General features: G+C 37.2%; 1 protein-coding gene across 5 annotated transcripts in view; it reads left to right on the plus strand.

Moving 5' to 3' along the window:
• Positions 1–26,191, plus strand: part of LOC121314789 (triple functional domain protein-like) — a 183,765-nt gene that overhangs the window by 94,238 nt on the left and 63,336 nt on the right. For 3 of the 5 annotated variants that reach the window (XR_005950156.1, XM_041248463.1, XM_041248465.1), the window contains exons 7-14: positions 32–154; positions 5,523–5,714; positions 7,232–7,375; positions 9,447–9,677; positions 12,302–12,424; positions 14,020–14,211; positions 21,762–21,931; positions 23,164–23,338. Coding sequence is in view for 4 of the 5 variants with exons in the window: in XM_041248463.1 (XP_041104397.1) it covers positions 32–154; positions 5,523–5,714; positions 7,232–7,375; positions 9,447–9,677; positions 12,302–12,424; positions 14,020–14,211; positions 21,762–21,931; positions 23,164–23,338 (1,350 nt within the window). In the remaining variant the exon portion in view is untranslated. The remainder of the gene's footprint in view (positions 1–31; positions 155–5,522; positions 5,715–7,231; positions 7,376–9,446; positions 9,678–12,301; positions 12,425–14,019; positions 14,212–21,761; positions 21,932–23,163; positions 23,339–26,191) is intronic. The other 2 variants (XM_041248464.1, XM_041248466.1) reach the window with 1 other exon arrangement.

A 26,191-nucleotide genomic window follows, 5' to 3' on the forward strand; every position in this document is an offset into this window, starting at 1 on the left:
CATTTTTGTTTTTAATTCCTTCCATCTGTAGATGTTTGACTGGATCATGCACAACAAGGGCCTGTTTCTGACAAGTTACACTGAGATTGGAACCACCCATCCACACGCAATGGAACTTCAGACACAGCACGATCACTTTGCCATGAACTGTATGGTAAGAGATTAGAATCATGACTAGGAAGTGGGTTTTATTTATTTATTTATTTATTGTTTACTCCAACTACTTTTTACTGTAGGTCAAAAAGGATTAAACTTCAGATAAGGTGTAGGACCCACTCTGAGATCCATAGTCATTGCACACACACATAGAAGAAAGACTCCCAGTACTTGCCTCTTGGGTATTCTGTCATTTGTAGTCAGCTTTTACTGTACCTTTGGCATCATATTAGTATTACTGCCTTTTGTTTTTTAAAAAAAAAAAAAAATATATATATATATATATATATATATATATATATATATATGCTTTTTATTGTTTTAAAGTCATCTTCCAGCAGTTCGAAAGGATAGAAATGTTTAAACTGCTAATTTGTACAACACTTTGAGATAATGGTGGTGGTGGGAGGGTTTACTGAAATAATTCTTACGATGAGAGCAAGCCACTAAACAATTCATTACTCCCATGCACAGATATTGTGAGAACTGTATTCTTCTAGGTACTGCTGACTGACTTACGTTTGCTCAAGACAGATGAGCACACAGATTTCTGTTGTCTCTTTGTCATTGTTTGTGGCGGCAGTATAGAAACCACAAAAGATGATCACTGGAGAAATTTGGGAGATGATTTATAACTTGCTATTATTTGATATGACTAATATCATAAGGAACAGGTATTGATTTATGCCTTTTCTCCCTTGAGAGAATATTGTTTGTTGCCTGGTATTTTTAGTTTTTATTTTATTATTTAGTTACTGCCACTTGCATTTGAGAGATTAAGTGTTGGTGCACACAATAACTTATAATAAACCTCTGTTCTAGTTTAATTGATTTTCATTGTTCTGTTAAAGAAACAAAACAAAACAAAAAATACAAACGTAGGCTTATACTGCACAGTGTTACTGCTGGTGTTATAACAGATGTCTAGAAAACTTTATATTTTGGCATTGTTAGGTGAGATTACCAGTATTTCATATTTCAGTTTCAGTTTTATGTTGGATTGTTATTTTTAGCATTGATTGCTTGTGAGACTGTCTACTTCCCCTTCATTGGGCCCAAACCAGGCAAAGATTTTTCATCAAGGGGTTCCCAAACTAGGGGCTGTGAGGTGGTTTCATGAGGGCCATAGCACATACAAAAATGTGGTTTCCGAAGTGACCCCAGACTGAGGCAGTGTTCCCCAGAGGGATCCGTTAATTTGCACAAATGCTGCAGTTAGGTGCTTGGAGTTTATTTAGATCGCAGTTGACATAATGCACTATGCACCATTGTACACCAAAATGGGGTGATTGCAAGGAGAATGAAACAGTCAATTATATTAATGCACTTTATAAGTGTGTGTGTGTGTGTGTGTGTGTGTGTGTGTATATATATATATATATATATATATATATATATATATATATATATATATATATATATATATATATATATATATATATATATATATATATATATGTACACATACAGTCTAACTTCATTATAACAAACTCCCCTTGGACCTGGAGAAATGTTCGTTATATCAGGTTGTTCACTATAATAGGGTTTGGCAGTTTGCTGTATCAGAATAATGAAGAAACACCCAAATTGAACTGAACATCTTTATAAAGTATACAGTACTTCTTTCAAGACAACTTCACAATGATAAACATTTAAACTGTATATTTAAAAGAAAACAGTAAAGGAATGAAAAAAAAAGTACTTACATGCTGAATACAGTAATTACGTGCCCTTTCTTTTGAAAAGCGTATCCACGTCGATTGCTTTTATATTTTTTGTGTTTTTCTCAATGCACACTAATAGGGTAATTGATCATTCTAATAGGGTAATTTCCATTGAAAAAACAGACCTTGCTGCTTGGATTGTTAAAGGGGGTTTGTTATAGTGAAGTTAGACTGTGTGTGTGTGTGTGTGTGCATATGTAAAATGTAATATATATTGACATCCTTTGTTCAATACAAAATATTTTTCAGGATTTCTGCCAATGTATAGTTTCAGTAGCTCTTGATATATTTTTCATCCTCCTACATACATAAAATAAACCATGCTGCTCCGAGACAGGTTTGTGTTGCATTTGCATTCAGACAGTTTACAGTAATTATGGAGCGGTTTCTGAAATGACCAAGTAATGGCACTGAACGTGATAAAAGCAGTAACACTTCTACTGGTACAAACAAACAGCCTGTCTCACTAAAGACATCCAAGACCAAAATTATAGGTGGGGGGTCCTTTGACAGGATGCCTAATGTCATGGGGCCCTTGAGCCAAAAACGTTTGAGAACCCCTGCCATACACCAATACCAATCAACCGTAAAAATCAATTAACCCTTTACTGTCCAGGGTATGTTCCCATACCTGTTTACTTAAATGTCAAATATATTGGACACTGGCAAATGGTTAAAATGTCATTAAAAGCTACTTTAAAGTTTTTATTGCTAATGTCTGACATACAGTATCACAATTTCAGTCAACTTATTTTGGGAGAAATCTATGCAAATTCACATATTAGATACAATGTCTAGATTTGGAGGGGAGCTTGCTTATGAAAAAAATACATGACTTTGAACAAAGGATGTCAAACTTGGACAGATTCTTGTGCAAAAAAAAAAAAAAAAAAATTATATTCGAGACGGGTGTGAGATCATGCACATAACTAGAGTATGCACATAACAGAAGTGAGGGGATACAATGACAATATAGGTCTGTATGTACATACTATATATAACTCGTTTTGGTCACTTACATTATTACAAGTAACTTAAAATACTGAATACGTTCAGAAAAATAAACCAACTTGAAGTACATTAGGCACTCAATAAAAAAACACTATTCTCTGGCAACACACGATATCAAAAGTAAAATAATGTACAGTATATAACAGCCCACTTAAACTAAGTTATTGTAATGCAGTACAGTTAAACAGGTGTATACAGTACCTTACTATAGGTCTTGTGACTACAACGTAGCATAACAATATTTGATTGAAGTATGCACAGTATTTGGACGATTGATGATAAAAATGACTTGTAACCTGATGACACAGACCTGTCAAAACACGTAGTTTCACAAAAAAAAAATTGTCAATAAATAACTTTTGATGGGATAGCTGTTGCTTCACCTGTTTTGAATTGTTCGTCACCATTTGGATCTACATGAGAGTGCTGCTGTACTGTCTAATGCTACTGCATACAAGTGAGCTTACTACCTGCTGTATAAGACAATTCGTCTTAATTGTTTTTTCCTTTATAGTAAGCACCTCACCATAAACTTTGTGCACAAATATATGTATGTATGGATTTCCCATTTGTAGCACCGAGCCCTGAACAGTAGCATTAATATAACGATAGATTTTTTAAAAATATATATTATTATTATTATTATTATTGGTTTTGTTCTTTGGAATATATTATAATGTAAAAATAAATAAATAAAAAGTTGATTCAGTTTGTGCCCACATGGCCAGTACAGGTACATCTCAATAGTGCAGTACAAATACAAAGAGACATTTACTAAGATAAAATAATAATACAGATGCTTTTAAAAAGACCAAATTCCTATTGGGCTGCTGCTGCTTATTTTTTTTAGATTCTATTGATTTTTTAGTATTACATGCAGGACAGCCGCGATAAGATCGTTACCTTTATTAAAAATGTGCACTGATTAATCTACTGATTTTAAACTACCAGTTAATCAACGAATGCCCATAAATGCACCAATCAAAAATTTGAATTGAGTGACAGCCCTAATTTCAATATATAAACTTTGGTGTGTATTTGTGTGCTAACTTTAAGTAGATTTACATTTTATTTAACATCCTTTTAAATTAGCAAATAGCCTACATAGTAGGCTAGACAGTTTAATGGAGTTTTATGTGGCTTTACTAGATATCATTCAATTCATATCTTCAGATACCCAGTATACTGTAACTACTGTAGATGAACATACACAGTGTTTGGCTGTTTGTCCCACTGGACATACTTGTCTATTTTGACCTTAATTAACCCAATAAACTGTAAAAAGCTTGCATTGTGGTCCTCTTAGGGATAAAGAATTGCCTTTTGAGAGTAATTAAATTACCTGTATATCAGTATATCTAGCAATTATATTGGAAAGTAATGTATTCACCGAGATGTGCAGATCAAACATGCTGTAGCCGCATTGGGATTAACTTGTAGGTAAACCAGTACTCAAACCCCTGGTCCTTCGCTGCTAATGTAGTTCAAGCCTCAAAAGAACTATTCTGACTTTTTTTTTTTTTTCTCTAATCTTTTGGGAAATTAGTGAAGAAGCCGCCCTAACCCTTGTTTTCGTAATCTTTTTTTCTCATTAAGAGCTATTTTTGCACACTGTGTATTCAAAATAGACTCTGCGAAGGATATCATTATAAAAATATTTTCTCTGTCCCGACGGGTCAAGGTTACATTTGATAGGCATTGTGCCTCAGTGGGATTAATTGTCATACATTTGCTGTGGAGGCAACAGTTTGCCCACTGTGGAACATAAGATATTTTATGACTGCATTTATGTTTAACTTTTGGTTACAGTTTAAAGCCTTGAAGCAGCTGGCAGTGTATGTTCACATAGCAAGCAACTGAAGGTTCTGCAGTATATGGGAACTAATGTCATCATTAATGGTGTACAAACTGACATACAAATGTTTGTCTCACACACAAACACACACATATCTATAGGCAGGGAGTCCTGCAATTAATTGAATGTGTGCTGTAGGCACTGACAATAGTATGTTGAACCCACTTAAATGCTGGAACAACTAAAAGTCTGCTGTCACAAGAGTAAACACAAAGCCTTGTGGTGTTGCCTTAATATATATATATATATATATATATATATATATATATATATATATATATATATATATATATATATATATATATACATATACATATAATATCCGACCTCTGCCACTGGCTGACTCGCTGTGTGACCCCGAGCAAGTCATTTAACCTCTTTGTGCTCCATCCTGCGGATGATATGTTAAATCAATGTCCTTTTGTAAGTGACTCTGCATATAATGCACAGTTCACGGCCTACCTCTGTAAAGCGCTTTGTGATGGTGGTCCGCTATGAAAGGCGCTATATAAAAATAGATTTTTGCTCACCCACACACATATATATGATTGGGCCTGATCTAAATTTCTGTACGCTGCCCGTGAAGAGAGCCTGGCGAGGGTTGGATTCACTTATTTTGTTTTTATAGGAAAGTTAAGTGGTGGTCTTGTTTGTTCTAAGTAGCACCACTTCTTATACAAACATCCAGTTGGTTTCACAGTAGCCTGCGGGATAAAGTTTATTTGTCATGTGTTTGACCAAGCCTCACTTTGTTTGTTTCTTTTCCTTTCCCACAGAATGTCTATGTAAATATTAACCGTATCATGTCGGTGGGCAATCGCTTGCTCGAGTCAGGTCACTACGCGTCACAGCAGATCAAGCAGATCTCCGGCCGGCTAGAGCAGGAGTGGAAGGCGTTTGCTGCAGCGCTGGATGAACGCAGTACTTTACTGGACATGTCCGCTGTCTTTCACCAGAAGGCTGAGCAGGTGAGTCAACTCATAAGATCCCAGTCTTCTTTTATATTGACATCCTTTTGAAATTTAAAAAAAAAAAAAACAACTTTGCCAGCAGGAAATGTTCTTGTTTTACAGTCATTGTGCTTATATGTACCCCCTTGAAGGAGACTGCAGATAAGTGACAGTATTCCAAGTAAAATCCTTTTCAGTTTGATGGTTTCATTATGCCTGAACTGGCAGAGTTTCTCTTGGATGTTTGGGTTTGTGGACCCAAAACTTCAGTCCCTGCTTGCTTGGTATTGATATTTATTTAGTTCTTAGGTCCTCGTGGTGATAGTTGGGCATTGGGGGGTGGGCATAGTCCTTAATACTAGAGTGGGAATGATACCTAAAAGGTCATTTACAAAGTTGTCATCAATTAACATTGTGTTTTTTTTTACAAAAGATGGGTCCTAATTTGCAACTTATTTACTCCACATGGTGAACAGGTGGGGATTGTGTTCATCTGCATCTCGATACATCATTTTAATGCAAATTAAATTCAAGACCCTTCTGGCTGCCATACACACCCGTCCCTTCATGGCTGCTGTTACGTTAGAATGAGTCTCCTTGAAAAATTTGTTGCCATTTGTGATGAAGACTAAAAAATATATTGCTTTATAATAAACCATGATTTAACCATCATTTGTATTGTGCGTCACAGAAGACAAGTGCATCATTCTTCAGTTAAGAATAACAGTTTTATGTATTTTTTCTCTTCTATAAGGCAGCATGAATAACATGATTCCTAAATGAGGTCAAGTTAACGTTTTCCATTTGCATTTTTCCATTGCATCTTTTTTTAAACTTTCTATTTGGTAAGAATAGATTAACTGTTTTGTGTATTTATTTATGTATTTATTTGAAGTTGTAGTAAAAGGATAATTGTTTTCAGTCTTAGAGGGTGAAGCCTGGTTGGTTTCACATTTTATGGGGGAGGTTGCAGGGCTTTTTGCTTTAGTTAGTCCAGACGACAGGAACAAGTAAAAGTAAATAATGGTGCAGTCCAAGGATTTTAACAGTCTCCGCTGTTGACAACTGGGCTAGATGTTTAGCAGTGCTGTGAACAGTAAACTGACTTTGACCAGTTATTTCAGACACATACAGAATAGGTCTTGGGTTGTACACCTTTGTTTCCAAAGAGAGTTATGGAGGACCTTGAGATCCAAAGAGAGTTATGGAGGACCTTGAGAGCAATATATTTATTTTTTTTTTTTTTTTTTTTTGCTGTTCTGTTTGCACAGAGCTGTCTGTCTGCTAAGCATTCAGGACCTTTGGTTGGTGTGACATACACAAAAGCCTTCCACCTCTACCTGCACTCTCTGTGCTGGAATGGTCCCATAATGGGGCAGAGCAGGTCAGGTTTGTCTTTGGCCAGTGTCTGAGACCTCTTTGGCCCTGTAATGAGTGTGCTACTTGTTGACCGTTCACCACTCTTTGGAGTGGCTGCATTTCAGTGTGGTCTGAATGACCAGGATCATGATCCTTTTCTTTTTGTATTCCTTCAGTACATGAACAATGTGGATTCGTGGTGCAAAGCCTGTGGGGAAGTAGATCTTCCCTCTGAACTCCAGGATCTGGAAGACGCCATTCACCACCACCAGGGTCTATATGAACATATCACGGTGGCTTACTCTGAGGTACACTATGTGGTGTGTTTTCTATTTTGACTATACTATTCACAGATGCATATATAATAAGGCTGAAAGTCTGCGTGTAATAGAGTAAACGTTTAAACACTTTGTGTAAAGCTAGGAGGGATAATGTGAAAACAAATCATTGAAAAAAGTCAGTGCTGTCTTCCTAAGAAGTTCACACTGCAAACTTGATGTTTTATTCGTTTTACTATTTACACGTTTAAACTTCTACAGCCTTAGTGTTAGGGTCGCAGCGATACAAGGGTTTTCACATCACAATAAAAGCTGAACCCAAAATGACAATGTTGTAATCAATAATCATCTGAATCTAGAACTAATATTTTTCTTTTAGATAATTGTAAAGATAGGAACAGTTGTCAACAATAACAGTATAGAATATAAAAATACACACACACACAATTATTATATATAATTTAGTTTATATAAATATAAACTAAATTTTATTCTTGTGAAAGTAGCACAATAGTACAGACCGTAAAGTTACTGTAGTCCACTTTACTTTCAGTGAATGGTGTTTAGGTAAGAAAGAAAAAGAAGAGAATGTTGCCTGAAATCTGGAGTTCATCTCAGTTATACTGATAGCAGATGCAAATATAGATACTGAATGCTTTACTAGAAAGAAAGACCTCCAGTCTCAGTATTATATTGAATTAAAACACACCCTTTGGATATTTATAATGCAAAAAAATCATGTGTAAACTATATAAGATTAGTTTTCATATTTAATATTTTATTTTTTACAAGATGAAATGCAGCTTCATATGCACTTGATTTTTTTTTTAAAGTCACTCCCCTTGGGTGTGCCCTACATGTCACATGACACACCATGGTCCTTTCCTCTGATGGGAACTAGACTCAACCAATAACCTTTCACATTGTTTAACTGACAAGTAAGGCAGGTTTTCAAGTGTGGATTGCTATATGATGCTACATATCTCTGACTTACTTACTAACATTGATTATTAGTTATTAGCATGTATTATTATTAACATTGGTAATTCATTTGATAAATTATACAAACAATCTCATTATTATTATTTTTATTATTATTATTATTATTATTATTATTATTATTATTATTATTATTATTATTATTATTATTATTATTATTATTATTATCCAAGGCGACTTAGTTACTAGCAGAGTCACTTACAACAACGTCTCAACTGAAAGAGTCACTTACAACTGACATGGTCAGGGTCAAATTAGTCAGTGAGTGAGTTGAACTGGGGTCCTCCTGGTTACAAGCCCTTTTCTTTAACCACTGGATCACACAGCCTCCTATTATCAAGCTATGACAGTATAACTGGTGCATCCCTGCAACCCTACATAGTATAAATGGTAATAAGGCAATTGAATGGCATACTTTTTATTCTCTATTAATCTGTTAATTTAAGTTCATGTTTGGATTTTCATAAAAAAATACTTTTAATTTCTGTTGATTTTTGTTGTATCATTATCAAACTTTCACAAATTCTAATGGACTACTAATTTAGTGTTGATACTGTTGCTTACAAATGTGATTGAAACGTGTTTGTTTTGGTTGGAGCTATTCAGTGCTGTTACTTAAAAACCTACTACTGTTGACATTACTTTATTAGTCATATATATTGAAATATCTACTTTAGGTAACTGAAAATATTTTTAAAATGATCTTCAATGCCTTGGCTTACTGTTAGCAGACCTTTACATTTTACATTATTAATTTGTATTGCTACACAGTCTGATTGTAGCTAGGGCATGGGAGTGAGTTTGCGTGACAGCACAGGGAGTGACCATGAATCGGCATGAACATCTGTAACACTGTCTTTGAAATAGCCGGATTTGCCAAATTATATATATAAAAAAAAAAAAAAAGAAAGCGGCGAACCAAAATATTTTCACAACAATACAAGTGGTGGGAAGTGAAGATGGTGATGGTGCTAATAAGATGCACAAAAATGTATTTTAAAACCTTGATTAATAATCCTTTACTTGCTTAGCTTGTATAGTCATAGTGTATACACCTGGACCTGCATCATGGCTGAACTGACCTGTTTGTGTTCCCCGTTAACCTAATCCATAGGTAAGTCAGGACGGGAAAGCACTACTCGACAAGCTGCAGCGACCTCTGACCCCTGGCAGCTCAGACTCGTTGACAGCCTCTGCCAATTACTCCAAGGCAGTGCACCACGTGCTGGACATCATCCACGAGGTGCTGCACCACCAACGGCAGCTGGAGAACATCTGGCAGCACCGCAAGGTCCGGCTGCACCAGCGCCTGCAGCTCTGTGTCTTCCAACAGGACGTCCAGCAGGTCAGTCAAACAGGACAGCAGTGCTGAGCTCAGGAGGTCTTTCTTGCTGTTCTTCCAAGAAAGCAACGGCTCCTTTCACTGCCCCACACATTTAGCACTGTGATAACTCTTCTTGTTCTCAATTTGTCTATAATCCAGTTTCCCTGAGAGAGATATGTAACATTTAATATGGAAGGCCAGTAACTATTTAAGTTAGCCACATGCTAAATAAAATAGTGGCCAAGGTCATACATGGGCTGCTTACTGTAATTGCCTAACTAGGTCACTTGCTTTAATTAGCAGCACGGCACTGTGTAGGTTTTTTTTTTTTTGAAAGATTTAGACCTCCCAGTGGTAAAAGATGTATGACTGTAACCTAGAAGCTGAAGGTGGATCAAGAATCTGGGTCAAAACATTCTGAAAGTTATTGCTACATGCTTGAAAATAGAAGAATACATCTCAAACTCTACCAGGCATTAGTACCTCCTGAAGGGACCAGATACCTTCCTGCAGCAGGGTAACTTGTGTGTGTGTAAATGATAATCTAATACATTTTAAAATAGTGCAGACATCCAAACAATACTGTACAATCAATTGCAATATATTTTTTGCAGGATTCACATGTAGATCATGCCAACTTTTGTCTCTATTAATCCTGACTGGAAATCCCCCAACCCCTCCCTCCCTCTCTCAAAATATATAGCCTCTTCCCACAATTGGCACAATACAGAGCACCGGAACTAACCACCTTTTAGACAATCTTAATAAATAATGAAGGATAACTTTATTTCTCAGCACTGGATTTATTACTTACTGCAGCTTCTAACTAACCAGGTGACAGGTCACACACAATTCCCTCGCATTCCAATCTTACTTTTGTTATTTGTCTATTGGCATGATGGAATGGAAGTTTCTAAGGTTCAAGTAAAGGCAACCACATAATGTCAGAATTGCTTTTTTCTGATCCACAAAAAGTATCCTATTTAGGCTGATCTAATTTTGCTCCAATGCGGCACAGCCACAAGTGCTATGCAACCGCACCTCCTTCAGGAAAGCTGTTGGCCTTGCCTTGATGTCTTTTTTTTTTCTTTTTTGTATGCTTTCTTTAATGTTTTAAACAAAGCTGGCAGGATCACACAAGCCAGCTGGTAAACCACGAGAATGTATTCAAGGAAATAGAGTGGACAGAACACCGCACATGTGTGCTAATTCTACCAGTTTACTAGATGGATCAGATTACTAAAAAGCAATGTGCTTATTCTGACTGCTGGATCTGTTAATCAGATTAAATTGAAATTAAAACCTATTGAAACGTCGAGTGGAATCAGAAGGGAGTTTTGATGTTGGGTGCCACCATCAATATACTTAACTGTTTTACAAACATTGTGATGCTTTTGCAAATTAAATCTTTGCTACAGTACCTGTTTTGAGAGCCAGTGTTATGATAGTTTCTACTTGTGCCACAGACAAAAAGCCTCAGCCACAGGATATTCTTTGTGTTGTATGCTACAGCAGGCACCCCTGGCTGACCATTGTTGCCAAGCAGGGTATAAGGATGTTGCTCTATGTATCTGTATGTAGCAAAAACAGTATATTTGTACCAAAAGAGTGAAAAAATGTCTGTTCAAAGCAACAGACAAACAGATGTTTAACAAACAAAAAAATAAAACAGTACTAAAACAAATGCATACGTTGTTGACCCTGAATAAATGTTCCGAATTCTTTCATTTAATATTCCTTCTGGTTATGATGTGTCGCACATAAAACAGATTTGACAAAAGATACACTTTCACAATTAAAAAATGTACCCCTTTTTCTAGGTGTTTATTGTAATTAATCTGACTTCCTAAAGGTTGGTTTTAAAGATTAATTCCATTTACCAGAGGAATTATAAATCTAAATGGCTCTGTGTGGTCCCTTGATAGATCTCACATGCTACACAGGGGTAATGATAAACACAGCTGTGAACTTCAATTTTAATTAGAGTGACCTGCTAGGTGAACTTGTGCCAGTGTTTGTTTCCTCTCTTAGCCCTTGGATATTTAACTTAAATTTTCACTGTCTCGATTCAGAGCTGCCATTAATTTAGTCGATGCCAATTATTTTTTTGTTATTTTCTCCCAATTTGAAATGCCCAATTATTATTTAGACTCAGCTTAACCCTACCACCCCTGCGCTGTCCTCCGAAGCATGTGCCATGAGCCGACCGCTTCTTTACGCACTGCGGATTTACCGTGCAGCCACCCAGGAGCTACAGCGTTGGAGGACAAAGCCGCTCCTGGGCAGTTAACAGGCAAGCCCGCAGGCGCCCAGCTAGACTACAGCGGTCGCTGGTGCGCGGTGAGCCGAGGACATCCCCGAAACTTATATATCCATCCCTGAAACTTGAGAGGGGGTTGAGTGGATGGACAGGAAGCACATATGAGAAGTCCAAGTGCTGAACATCCTCATTGTGTAAATAAGATACATTTAGACAACACTCCAGCCCTTTGGATTATGTAAAGCCACTATCGTCTTACTGGCAGTATGAAGATCGGAATTGGGCCACTTGACTTTGCAAGTTCACCCAGCAAAATGTGCAGTTGCTCTGTCAAAACTATCAAAGGTACTTACTGTGTTGACTTTTTCTGTATTTAATCCTTAAGGTTTTGGACTGGATTGAGAATCACGGAGAGGCTTTCTTAAGCAAACACACAGGGGTGGGGAAGTCGCTCCACAGGGCAAGAGCTTTGCAGAAGCGGCACGAGGACTTCGAGGAAGTGGCACAGGTAAAGGCATTCTCTCCCTTTATGAGAAAATGCATTTTTCAGCTCTTTGAATCATTTTTAATGTTTACTATTTACAATATTTTTCCATTGTAGTTACCACAACAGTTTATACATTGTGCTATACAAATAAAAATAAATGTGAAATTAAATGTTAAAGCTGAAACAGCACATGATTACATAGGATACAATTTCAAATCAGTTACGGCTTGGAGCTTTGTTTTGTTTTATGCTTATTACAGTATATGGTTTACCACCCCCTTGTGGTGGCTGATATGTGTGCACCTTTGTTGAATTTTCTATTGGTTGTGGTTATTCCTTTGGCTTCAAGTTCTACAAAAATAGTCTTGCCAAAATAGTCTGTATTTAACAGTAGGCTAGGGCATGTTTAATGATAAAATTACTTTTTTTTTTTTGGTCTGGAACTAGAAGTGGATGGGTTGTATTAAAGCCATCTCTACTAATAAAGGCTCATTTACAGGAATGTAGTGTAGTAGTATCTTGGATGAACGGAGATTTCTGTAAGGTTTCACATTTAAAAAAATAAAGAAATAAAGAAAAATGCCTGTGTTTTAATCATACTTCAATATACTGCAGTGTCCACACTGACCATAGTGTAAATTGGCCATATATTCTGGTACTGGTTTAGATTGTCTTGTTTTTTAATGACTCTTATAAATGACTTAGTGCCACGTTAATAAGCCAGTATAATTGCTGTTGCTAGGGATGCGTGACTCAGTGCTGAGTTCAGCATCTTGTAGTTCAGCTGTCTACAGTGATGTATTTTTGAGCATTTTAAATGAAACGCAGGAAGTCATATTAGCGGTGACTGGGGAAGCAACCGGATGACTAATCACACATCCCACATAACAGTATCCCCCTTTCAAAATTGAAGAAGTCGTTATTGCTGGACAAAGCTGCCCTTGGTTGACTTGGATTTACGGTACCAAGTCATTCATGAAAATGTGCAAAAAACATCAATACCTTTGGAAATCACATTGGAAATATGATAGTATGTGTGTTAGAAATAAGAATTTATATAATTATGGAGAGAGACACTGACTATCACTGTATGTACATTAGAATACAATTAATTTTCACTGTTCATTATTTGTAGAAAATATCCACAGTGGCTTTCCATAAGTAATGAACAACACAGTAGGAGATTATTGATTTAAACGCACAGGGGTCTCGCTGACAGTTCACTGACTCTTTTAGAATGACCTTTTATGCAATGTCTTAACTATAAAAATCAGTCTTCCAAGATGAGTTCCTAACCGCATACAAATTGTGTTACATGGGGTGTGTTGGATAAAATACTGAAATTGTGGTAACTGGAGTTACTGTTATTTTTATTTCAGTACAGAGCTATTGCTCTACCATACCAAATTACTTGTAAATCCATACGTTCTCATCTGCTTCTTTTTACAAATGGCATTTCAAGCTAGGCATCCCTCTCTAATTCTTATTATATCTCCCCCCCCCCCCCCCCCCCCCCACCTCCCCCCCCCCCCCCCCCCCCCCCCCCCCCCCCCCCCCCCCCCACCATTTCTTATGCATATGCCTAAATGTGTTTGAAACCTTGTGTCCACACACAGAACACATACACCAATGCAGACAAGCTGCTGGAAGCGGCAGAGCAACTTGCTCAAACAGGAGAGTGTGATCCAGAAGAGATTTATCAGGCTGCTCACCAGCTGGAGGACCGTATCCAGGACTTTGTGAGGAGGGTGGAGCAGCGCAAGGTCTTACTGGACATGTCTGTGTCCTTTCACACTCACGTCAAGGAGGTAAGGCACCAGTGAAGTTGCATTGATCCTTTATTTCTAAGGACTGACCTGTCTTCACAGACACATGTAAACAAGTTGACAATCACTCACGTACCACAATTGAAACAAACCTGCTCACACATGCACACTTACACGCATTCAAGCAGGTGTGCAGTCACATAATACACATGTGTAGACATAAACATTAGGGATGCACCGAATCCAGGTTTTTGGGATTCAGCCGAATACAGAATCCATCTCCAAAGATTCGTCCGAATACCGAACCAAATACCGAATCTACAATCTCAAAAACTGAAGAAAATTGTTGAATGAAAAACAGACAGGCAGCTACTAACAAGTGAAGTGCGCAATCTAGTTTTGAGCCTTTTAGTTAATAGTATTTTTATTAACGAATGGAAATATATCCCTGAATAAGATTTCAGTTTGAGACTTACACAACTTACCGCTAGTCCCCTCCCCCACAACAGAAACATCAAGATACAGAACTGTTTACTTTATCTTTACAAGAAAGGAGAGCTGCATCTTTGCCTAACCCTCTATTTTCTTTAATGATGTTTCAACCTGTCACCTGATCTGAGAGCTGAATTGCATAATGCAATGCATAATTGACCTGAATCTCCCTGCGAAATAAAACCCATGTTGATTTAAATGCACTGTGTGTCTAACACATATCACATAGGCTACGAAATAGTTTTACAATAACATAATTTAATTTTAATACAGCATATTGTTCAACAACGTCTTGCACATCTGATAGTTGTAAAGTTATGCACCGTTTTTTTCTCTCAGCATTCTCTCTAGAAAGCAACAAAGCACAAGTTTCCTGCATAACTTTACTCCATTGAAAGTGTGGTGTGACGTGCTGTTGCATACCAGGGTATGTTTGCATTCAGCAGCTGAGTGACACTTTAGTGCGTGGGGCACTAGTAATTTAAGCTGTTGAGAGCCGCGACAGAGTTCATCAAATGTGTTCTTGTTATTAAATACAACACTTACTTTCAATACTGGATTCATGTCTTTTATTTAAAGAACTGCACACACTGGAGGGATGTACTAAAATGGATGTGCGTCTGGGCAGATATAGGATTCGGGTTCGGTTCACAGAATCCTAAGTGTTCGGCTGAATCTGAACCCTGCTCAAAAAGTAGGTATTCGGGCCGAATCCGAAACTGAATCGTGGATTTGTGCATCCCTAACAAACATCTACACATGCTTATCCATGCACATACACACTCATACGTGCACAGCATTGAATACAAAACCAGCCAAAATTGCAATTCCAAAATATGTTCAGACACCAGACACCACTTTGACCACTGTTCCCTAAATTCTCCAGAGGTTTCACATTTTTATTTTGTCTTATTTGGAACTTGAAAGTGGAGCTGGGTAATTTTTTAATTTATTTTTTATTTATCCTTTTCAGTTCATCCTGGAGTAAACTGCCTTTCATGTGTGAGGGGTAGTCTAGATCTCATTCCATCTTGATCCCTTGACTATAAGGCCCTGTCCACACTATGGCTTTATACCATATTAGTTGCCTTTTAAACCTGCTTAAAAGTGCAAGTACAGTTAGCGTATACACTAAGCAGCGTTTGATACAGTACTCGAGACCATCTCGGGGTAGTCTCGAGTCCGGTTTTAAATTACATCAGGCAGTGCAGTTTATCAGAAGTGTGGCTGCATTACCAAACTACATTTTTGTGTATCCTCCACTATCCCAAAATGCTTTCTGATATGTTTTGGCACGTGGACATTACAAATACAGTACTCAGAACAGTACTCAGATCAGATGCTGAAATCAAGGTGCATTGAAATCGTTCAAGAACTTCAGAGTTCAAAATGAAACACACACCTGATGATGCAATGTACCTTGTGTTTTTAAGAAAGAAAACCATAACATTCATGCTGAAGCGCTATGTTTTCCACCGGCATGGGCTCCATATTTGCCTGGTTGTAAACATAAAATACATGTTGGGATAATGTCATGTTAAGTTCCAGTCCATTGCGCTGCTAGGAACTGTAACCTGACTATTTTAATAGTGTTTGAATGCATTAAGCCCAGTACTTTGGTGTGGACACTTTGAGCTGGATTAATTCAAACGTTGTTTGAGTATGGTTCTCGTGATCAATTATATAGTTTGAACAGAGCCTAAATGCATTTAGGTGAAGTTGCATGCAGAGGAGCTAATTAGTATCCAGTTTTCTTTTAGGACCCTTGTCTCAAGGTTCCTGTGTCCTATAGCAACCCTTTGCCTGTTTCAACTTTTTATTTTCACAGAAGGGCTTGATTAGTCTGGGATTACATATTTAACTGTCTGAGATTGCATATTTAACTTTCTTTAAAAGAGATTGGTCCAAGAAATTCTGTTAATGTTCTCAGGGTTAGAATATCACCCTTTTGAAAATGAAATGACTCAATTTATCGGCATGGGTATTTCTTTACTTGAATTTACTTGAATTGGTATTGTGTTACATCCATAGAATCAAAAAGTAAAAATGTGTAACGTTAACACTTCAATCATAAAAAAGCTGTTTGTCTGCTAGTCTAATTTGAAGTATGAAACTATTAGACTAATGCAGCATAGTGTCCTGTATATTTTCTCATATTACAGTGTGAAAGAAGGACATTTTATAAAGGACTTTTGGCAGCCTTACATATAGCACCTTCCTGTGTCTGCCCTATGTTATTGGGAGCGGACTCTTGGATTGGTGCAGAAAGACAGATAGGGCAAGAGGTCATTTCCTAAACAATACACACCTTACCTCAGAGGAGAGTGAGTCTTCCTGCTTAGTCAGGATCTGTTTGTGAAGCCACAGTGGCAGGAATATACTTTTTTTTTTAATGAAGTCTCAAGAAAACAGTAAGTTAAATTCTCTCAGTCTTTTAGCAGCAGATGCAAAGCATGGGGAACTATAAAAGTTTTGTTATTTTTTAAAGTTAGCTTTTTATGTTTTTTTGGTAGTGTATGTGAACATTTCCCTGTGGATATCTAGCTATCTATCTCTCTTATCTTGCTTACTTTATTATACCCAATGTGTGATTTCCTCTTTGAAACACTAGCCAATCTTGTCAATTCAAAAAAAGTGTTGGTTTTAAAGAATTTAAACATGGATAAAAGATGTTGATACACCATCCAGTAAAACAATTTGGACCAGACACGTTAAGTGAGTGATACAAAATGGTATACTTGAATATTTGCTGAAAGTAAGTATTGCATATTGGTAAGTAAAAATAGCAGACTTCTTATTTCAGGCAATTGAAATCAATACCCTGCTGGTAGTTATAGGAGAATTGTAGTAGTATAAGGGAGAATTGAATGTTAGGCTACTTTCTTGTATTGAGAGTTCATTGCTATTAGTTAATGTTTTATATTATTTACACTGAATTGGTTGTACCTGAATAACCTTAATAAAGGTAAGTTTTTTTTTTTTGTTGTTGTTCTGTTTAGTTTGTTTTATGAAGTACATCAGTCTTTCACACTGTTGACACTTCCAGTTGTGTAAAACACTACAAACAAAGCTTCTGTATTATTTTGTTAAATGGTATTAGAAAAAAACACACCATAGGACGCTGTTTACTTCAAAGGAAAATACTGCAGTATTTGTTCAGAGAAAATACTGAAATACATCAAATTAATTAGGCTTGCACTGTACATTTACTGTAGAAATACTACAAGAAAAGGCTACCACCTGTATTTGACTTGTGTGTTTTTGAAATATTTAATGTATTACTGAACAGGATGTAGGGTTTAAAACACAATACATTACATGCCTAGTTTCCTGCTTTGTTGTGTGCATTCTTGCATATCCTTTTCATCATAATTGCAGTTGTTTCAATATTTGCATCAACATATGTCTGATCATAGCGCAGTTTTGACTAGCTTTTTCATTTTACATTGGTTATGCATTGGATTTTTCAGTCAAAATGTCTTCTGAATTCACAATATGGGCTGCTGGAATCCTGCCTGTTCACAAACATTTCATTGGTTCCCAATTCCTCTCACAGAGCAGCAATCCAAACTTCCTCTGCCACAGGTTCAGAAGGGAGGGAACAGGTTTATGAATATGCATGACCATTATAATCACAGCATCTGCTTTACAGATCCCTGCCTGGTTAAAGTGAAAAAGCATGTTGAAACTAAACAAATTGTTAAACACACATACTATGCATTTTTCTAGTGACTCCAATGCAATACAAGAGTACCAGGGCAAAAGACAACAAAAAAAACAACAGCAGAAGCGATCATATTGGTGCATTTGATTTGAGTACACATTGCTAATATGGGGCACTTAGAGTCTTAGTGTAATTTCCTGCTTGCCTGCCATTGCACTCTAGGCATTGGAATTTAAGCCACTAATAATCATTAGAAGTGGTCTGATTTGCAGCAGCAGACACAAGAAACACATTTTGGGTGCCGTTATCTCTGAGAGCTGCAGGAGGGGAAGATGGGTCAGGCTACATTAGTGTTATACGTAGCAATCCAGATAAGCTTGGTACTTGGTGTTTTAAGCATTGGAAAAATATGAATTATGCATGATATTTAGGTTTTGTTGCACGGCTTGAGTTTGCATGTTATCAAGCTTCTTGTACTTTGTTGGTTCCGAGCGTCTCAATTATGAAAATACCCCAAGCGGTAGCTAGATAAATCACGGGACACGTAGCCTGTCTGGGAATTGCCAGGAACACGTGACCAGTAATGCCAGGTTTTCAATAAAAATAAAATAATGTACAGTTGAATTAATGCCTCACGGGCAATGCCTGTTTGTGACTGGTGAATAAGCAACTGGATTCTTGATTTAGGATTCTGGATTCCTCTATGCTGTCTTAGTCTCCCCTCCACCTAACCTACCAATTGTTGGAAGGTAAATCTATATAATATACAATATTCCAGTTTGGAGAGAGTCGGGATGCCCTATTTTATTTACTTCACAGCTATATTGTTTGTGGTCAGTAAAGCAAATTATAATAATTGTTGCTTTAATTGTACGACCAAGATTCTGTACAGTAATTCAAAGTAATAGTACAATTAAAATGTAAGGTTGTAGTTAATGCATATCCCATATTTTGGCATTAAAGTATATGCAGTATTTATTGAAAGTGCTCAAGGGAATGTTGCATTTTACTCGCATTGTGTCTAAATTGGAGAGTACTCAATGACCCAAAACCTATTACTGCTAATTATTATATTTATTAATTTATTAGCCACGTATTCTTTTTTTTTTTTCATTTAGTCGTTGGCAATTTTTCACCCCGGTTTTTCTCCCCAATTTGGTATGCCCAGTTATTATCTGTATCCTCGACTCACAGCACGCAACCCCCCGCTGGCTCGGGGAACAGAGGCTGGAGCACGCATGCTCCGAAACGTGCCTCTGCCAATCTGTCATTTTACACACTGCAGATCCACAGCGAGGCCCCCAGACCTATAGTGCCGGAGGACAACACAGATCTGGAGGCTCCACTGCAGAACCACAGGCACCCTATTGGCCACAGGGGTCGCTGCGGCACGGTGAGCCGTGGATTCCCCTGCCGACCTAAGCCCTCCCTACCCGGGCAGCGCTCAGCCAATTGTGCGCCACCCCCTATCAATAATTGCTGTTGTTTAAAATATATGATCCAGAACATTAAAATATAAGCAATCATTACAAAATAAAATATAACCTTGACCAGGGGTCGGCACCATATCGAGTGGTGACGGACATTTAAAAAAAAAAAAAAAAAAAACAACATATTGTCCACAGACAAACAAAATGGAAGTTATATACAGTTACATGTGTGTGAATGTCAGACGTATTCACTGCCATGGACAGTGATAACTCTTACCACGGACATATGTGTCCGTGCATGGACAAGTTGCCAATCACTGGCCCTTGATTGTGTGCCATGCCCTCTCTTCTTTTAGGAGGTCCCAGGTATGGACATTCTGCAGGTCACTGAATACTGCATTGAGCAAAGCTACAGATTAACCACATTTTAATTACTGAGAGGACATTTTAAACACACAGAGATCTATCCTTTAGCTGAATCTCTTCTTCAATTAAAAATACAAGCTTGTATTTGCAGATTCAATTAAGCAGTGCGGAACTATGTAAATATTTGCTCAAGCATTAAGTTTGACGTGCAGTGTAACCGTGCATTGCAAGACATTAATTTCCCTGCAGTTATTGCTGCACTGTAGTATTGAATCATTTACATTCCTTAACTGGTTTGTGCTTGTATCATCAGTGTTAGGGACTGCACTGCAAATGCCTTAAAGAAACCCAGAAGTATTTTCTACCACCAAAGTAGGCAATATGTTGTTTAATCACAGCACTACATTACTGCATGATAGTTACTGATGCCATCAACAGGAATCTGTATACTTTATGGTTGGTGAAAATTGGTCTCATTCTATTGCTTCTCTTGAAAGATCACCTGTTTTGTTGTGTATTTTTATTTATTTATTTATTTTTGTGAAGTGTGACTCATAAAAATATGCCAATTTGTTCAATATGGAGATATAGGGCCCCATTCACAAAACCTTAAAGACTGTTTTAAGCCATGTTTTTTAACAAAGCATTCTTTGAAAACTGATAATAGTTTCTCTGAGATTTTGTGAAAAACACTTGATTTAATTAATCAAAGTCAGCTTTAAATAAGCCACCTTGTGCTTGTATACTGGGGATTGGACAGGTCATTAGAGAAGTGCCTGGTGCTCTTCAAGCAACGTCTTTGGCCTCTTTAGGTTGTTAAATGGGGTCACAGTTCCACCCATCCCCACAAGTGAGTCAGTAAGACTTTGCAGGCAGAATGGCAGCTTTCAGGATATTTGTGACTGCCACGAAACCTGGACAAAACTACATCCAAGGGTAGCCCCAATATTTTATGGGTCGAACTTCACCAACATCACTTAGTAATATGATCCCAAGCTCTGTGTAGTTTGAGGACATGCAAAAAGAATGCATTAAGGATTTATGTATTGGTTCTTTTTATCATCAGGAGGCACAATCCATTTTTAAGATAACTTTGTGTTAGGCGTCTTTTGGAAGGACGAGATGCCTCCATAACTTCGATAACCTCAAGTAGACAGTGGTTTCAGCTATTGCCTTCATTAGACTACTAAATAAAGCTGGATCTACATTTGTTGTTGTGCTTTGCTGATTTACTTGTGATACATTCCCTGGTTACTTTCTAGTCATTGCTAATAAGCAGCATGTGTGAGAGAGTGGTTCATGTTTTGAACTGTAAGTGTGATGATGTCACCCCCACAAATGCAAATAAATATTAGAAATCTTGAGTCCCTTTCTAGGTCTGCTCCTCAGTGTTGTTCCTCAGATAGCAAAGTTAAAGAACACGTACTGGGGTTTAGTTGTATTGATAGAACAATCTTGTACAACAGTTGCTGCCTACCAATGCGCAAGGCAATTATGATCTTGTTATGTTTTTTTTTTTTTGCAGCATTTTTGTTTTTCTTGTTCACTGTGCACAAGGAGAAGCAATAATGCTACGTGACCTTTCAGTACATCACTATTATTTCTTTTTTTTCTTTTTCTATTCCTAATTTTGCCTGTAGCTGTGGACATGGCTGGAAGAGCTGCAGAAGGAGCTGCTGGATGATGTGTATGCAGAGTCTGTGGAGGCTGTGCAGGACCTGATCAAGCGCTTCGGACAGCAGCAGCAGACAACCCTGCAAGTCACTGTCAATGTCATCAAGGAGGGAGAGGACCTCATTCAGCAGCTGAGGTAAGCGTGCCACCCTTTGTCACACTTGGCTGCCTGGCAACTGCAGAATGAGAGAGGCAGCAGTCTGTTTGATTTTAATAAGATATCATAGAGCATTATCTTAATGTTGGCTTGAAGTTGGTGGCCATTGAGAAGAGGAGGGTATGATAAAGAAATACAAATTCATACCAGACACATTTCAAGGCTATGTACTATAGTGTATAGAACAATATATGTTGTGTTAATGTATTTCATTTTATATAATCATAATAGTAATCATCATAATCATCTTTTATAGGAAACCCAAAAATAATCGGTTTGTTTGAGGTGCAGCAAAGACTCTTCAGATGCTGTCCCTCAAGGCTGCTGTGAATAACGCTCTCATTAGTCACACAGTGTTTGTGGGATGATTTAGTTGTTTTTCAGAACCACTTAATATGGCCTGCTTCCTTTGGGAGGCCAGTTATCGTAGTAAACAAAAATGCAATGGGTAAATGCAGATTTTATTTGTATGAAGGATTTTGATCATGATCCCAGATGAAAATAGTATGTTTGGATAATAAAATGCATAGGCTTTTAGTTGAAGCCTACATTAATTAATAAGCCGCTCTAAAAAATATTTAGTGTTGATGGTTGTCAACAAGAGGTCATTTTATTATAATTTATACTTCAGTTGAAAGATTTCCTTCTCTGTTGAGACTCATTTACTGAGTGCTACTGGTACATTTTACAAGTTAAGTTGTGAAATTGCACAAATCGATGAACCATGCACTAGTTATGTGTGTTTTTTTTTTAAGATGAACCAACTTTAATGCAGGAGACTGGCTGTTTTGTTTTTACTGTAAAATGTAGTCTAACATATGGCTCCAAAAAAAGTCTACTGCTGTAATAACAGAATGTGTGATAAGGATGGATCTCGTTGTGTTTCCTGAGGTGAGCTGTCTCCAAGTCCTCTGAATGAATGTTTTCATACAGTGTCTTGTGTTGAGACTGGTTCAGAGGGGAAGAACACTTAGGTCTTGGCAACTTTCAGATTTGTTTGTTAACATTTAAACCCTAACAAAGGAAATGTTTGTTTTGTACTCTTATTTGTCAGTACTTTGATATTTAATATATTATTAATAATTATGCTTAACTCTTTCTTGTTATAGTGATCAACATTAAGTGTGCCATGTCTTGTTTGGGTTCAGCATTTTAGTGGGAGCATCAGAGACGGATGAAGTCATTTTGTAATTGTAATTTGTTTATTGCAGGGATTCTGCCATTTCCAGTAACAAGACTCCCCACAACAGCTCCATCAACCACATCGAGAGCGTGCTGCAGCAGCTGGATGAGGCTCAGGCCCAGATGGAAGAGCTCTTTCAGGAGCGCAAGATCAAGCTAGAACTCTTCCTCCAGCTCCGGATATTCGAGAGGGATGCCATTGATGTGAGTCTTTCTCTCTGTGTAAATATTTAAGATGCTGAAGGGACAAGCTTTGAAAATGAGGCTTTTTTATTTAACAGAACAGATTCATCTAGAGGTGAACAAAGAAAGTATGACATTTCCTAAACGTCAAACAGTTTCTTCATTGTGCTGGTTTCAAATGCTCTTTATCCTAGTACAATGAAGGTAGGCATAACAAACTTCATGACATTATTTAATAAACTTTTGATACCGGTTGGAATTAAATTGAACAACACAGTGGTCACCCCCAGGACATCCACCATGTGTAACTGCGGCTTGCATCAGAATTTGCTTGAATGCAGTGGTGAAAGGGGAATTGTTTATATAAAGATTTGTAGACATGTCTCATGAAAGGGTTCTTAAGGAATTCCTGGTCTGTCATTAAGCACACACCTGGTAGCTTCCTCACCTCTTGGCCGAACATGACTGCTTCCTATTATCAAACAAGACGCTTCTTTAGGGTTATATCTTGGGGGAAACCACAGCATGGTGTGCTGTATTGTTAGAAGTGCTGGCCTTTTAGAAGAATTGTAATGTGTGGCTTCTTGCCATGTTGTTAAATGTCACATATCATGCTGCCCTCTAAAATGAGGAGTATTGATCCAGTTCTATGGCTATATTCACTGGAAGGAAAAAAAAAATACTCTCCTGCGAATTCTTAGCCTGCTTGTTTAAAAAAAGTTAGTTATCAGCAGGGGAAGATCTATAATTTAGCAACCTGCAGGGAGAGGCAATCTATGTAGAATGCAAAAGTTGTTCTAGGCAGTGCTGTAAATATATTATTAAAAATAAAGGGGAAGTAACATACAGGTGGGGGCTCCTTTAGATACAGTTGCCTTTTGCAGTTATTTTTGCTTATGTGCTTTGTAACAATTCTAGCACTTTTTAAAGTATTTCCACAAACGCACACAAAGAAACATAAATAACATTCCCAAGAAGTAGGGCCAAGGAAGTTAGGAAAGAACATTAACAGGATATTTTGAGCGGGCTATGTTTGCATTCTCAATTATTATTTTTTCATGGTCATTAAAGCAAAACTATTGGTCTTATCTTTTAAAATTAATTAAATCCTTTTGAGTTTTATTACGAGTACTACTCTGCAGCGAGTACTAAACGATTTCAGATACCAGGCTTCCATTATAATGATGAGAGGGAAAAAAACAAAACATTACATCTTATCTGTAAAGGAGAGAATGCACACACAAGAGACTGTCCAATTACTAGCTTAAATGCAGTATGCTAGCTCACATTGTAATTAAATAAAACTCTAATGCAATAGGTTCTCATAAGAATGATGTTGTAAGAGCCTGTGTATATGTGTCCTTTGTGTATATGATTCTCCATACCGTATTGGCAGATGCACCTTTTATTTTCAGATGTGGGCACATACTTGTTATCTGTTATTTGTTGTGTCTCTTGCTTGGTCACATGACACATCACCCTTTGGCAGAATGTATTGGAGAATGGAGTGTAGCATACTGTTGCACATACACTGGCTACAGCTTCCATTTATCTAGTGTTGCTTCTACAATTAATACTGTACTAAACTACTGGTACATTTTACAAGTCCTTAACTAAGGGCTGGTAAACCCTTAATCACAACATCTTCAGTAATACTAAAAGTTAGACATTTGATAAAGTCGCTTTGTTGAAATGTCTGTCAACAGCTATGGCCAAAGGTTTTGCATCATCCGATAGAATTAACAAATTTTGCTTCATAAAGTCAAATGAAACATGCTGAATAATGTTACGTTAACATATTGAGTTACATACCCCTTTGTAGTTTTCCATATACTTAACGAAAAACTGACAATTGAAAAATGTGACTACTATTATGGCTTCTGGTAGACTTTTGCAATATAATTTTGTAATTTCTTTGATTTACATGGTGATAAATGTTGTTCAAACAGTTTTTTTTTTTTAATGGTCTCAATCCAGAAATTCTAGGTGATGCAAAACTTTTTGCCATAGCTGTATAGTACCTTCTCTTAGGTTATTTTTCTATGTTAAGGTGTTTCATACTGATGCGATGATATTATCTTTGCTAAGGGGCTGTGTTTATACATTTTACTTGTCAAAATATTGTAGGGAAATGTCTGCAATTCTTTTAGTTCTAGTCCCTTGGTCCTTACTGCATTGCGGAGTGTTTTGGTAAAACAGACCACTTTTAGCAGAATGATGCTGATGAGTTTTGACAAACCAAATCAGTGTCTTGCCCACATTGGTATTAAGTGACTGCAGGGCCAGTTCATTGGGCTGTGCTGTCACTCAGCAGGGTGCAGAAGCTGAACTGAACAGTGTGTTCAAAAATCAAGGGATCTTGGCACACAGAAAATTTTATTAGGTAATTGAGCTTTTGTCCGTCTGAATATGTAATTTATAGATTGTCTGAGCCTTGCAGTAAATTTATCTGGCCGCTGCTGTATCGAACAATAAATAAATAAATACACTGCTAGTGCATCTCAAAAAGGACAGATTTCAGTTGATAGTGGTAGGAACTACAAATAATGGACATGGCTTAGCAAACGATTAACAAAGTAGATATTTTTAATTAAAGAGCTATTTGCCTAAATTGCTGGTAGTTCAAGTGAATTTGATCAGTTTGATCTTGCTGAGAGGAGGTTTCTTGTTTAAATTTAAGCCATTAAAGATTAAATGCAGAAGGTAAAATCGCAGCAACTCAGTAGGGAGTCCCTCCTCTGTTTCTGTTGGGTTTGTGAAGTGCTCAGGCAGGAGAATGACATTGGAGCGGAGTCAGTACTGAGGTGCCTTAATTCAATTTGGGCATTTTATTTTTATAGCTGAGAAATTAAGAGTGTGGTGTCATATTCTGTT

This window comes from Polyodon spathula, chromosome 4, assembly GCF_017654505.1.
Source record: "Polyodon spathula isolate WHYD16114869_AA chromosome 4, ASM1765450v1, whole genome shotgun sequence".
NCBI classification, from domain to species: Eukaryota; Metazoa; Chordata; class Actinopteri; order Acipenseriformes; family Polyodontidae; genus Polyodon; species Polyodon spathula.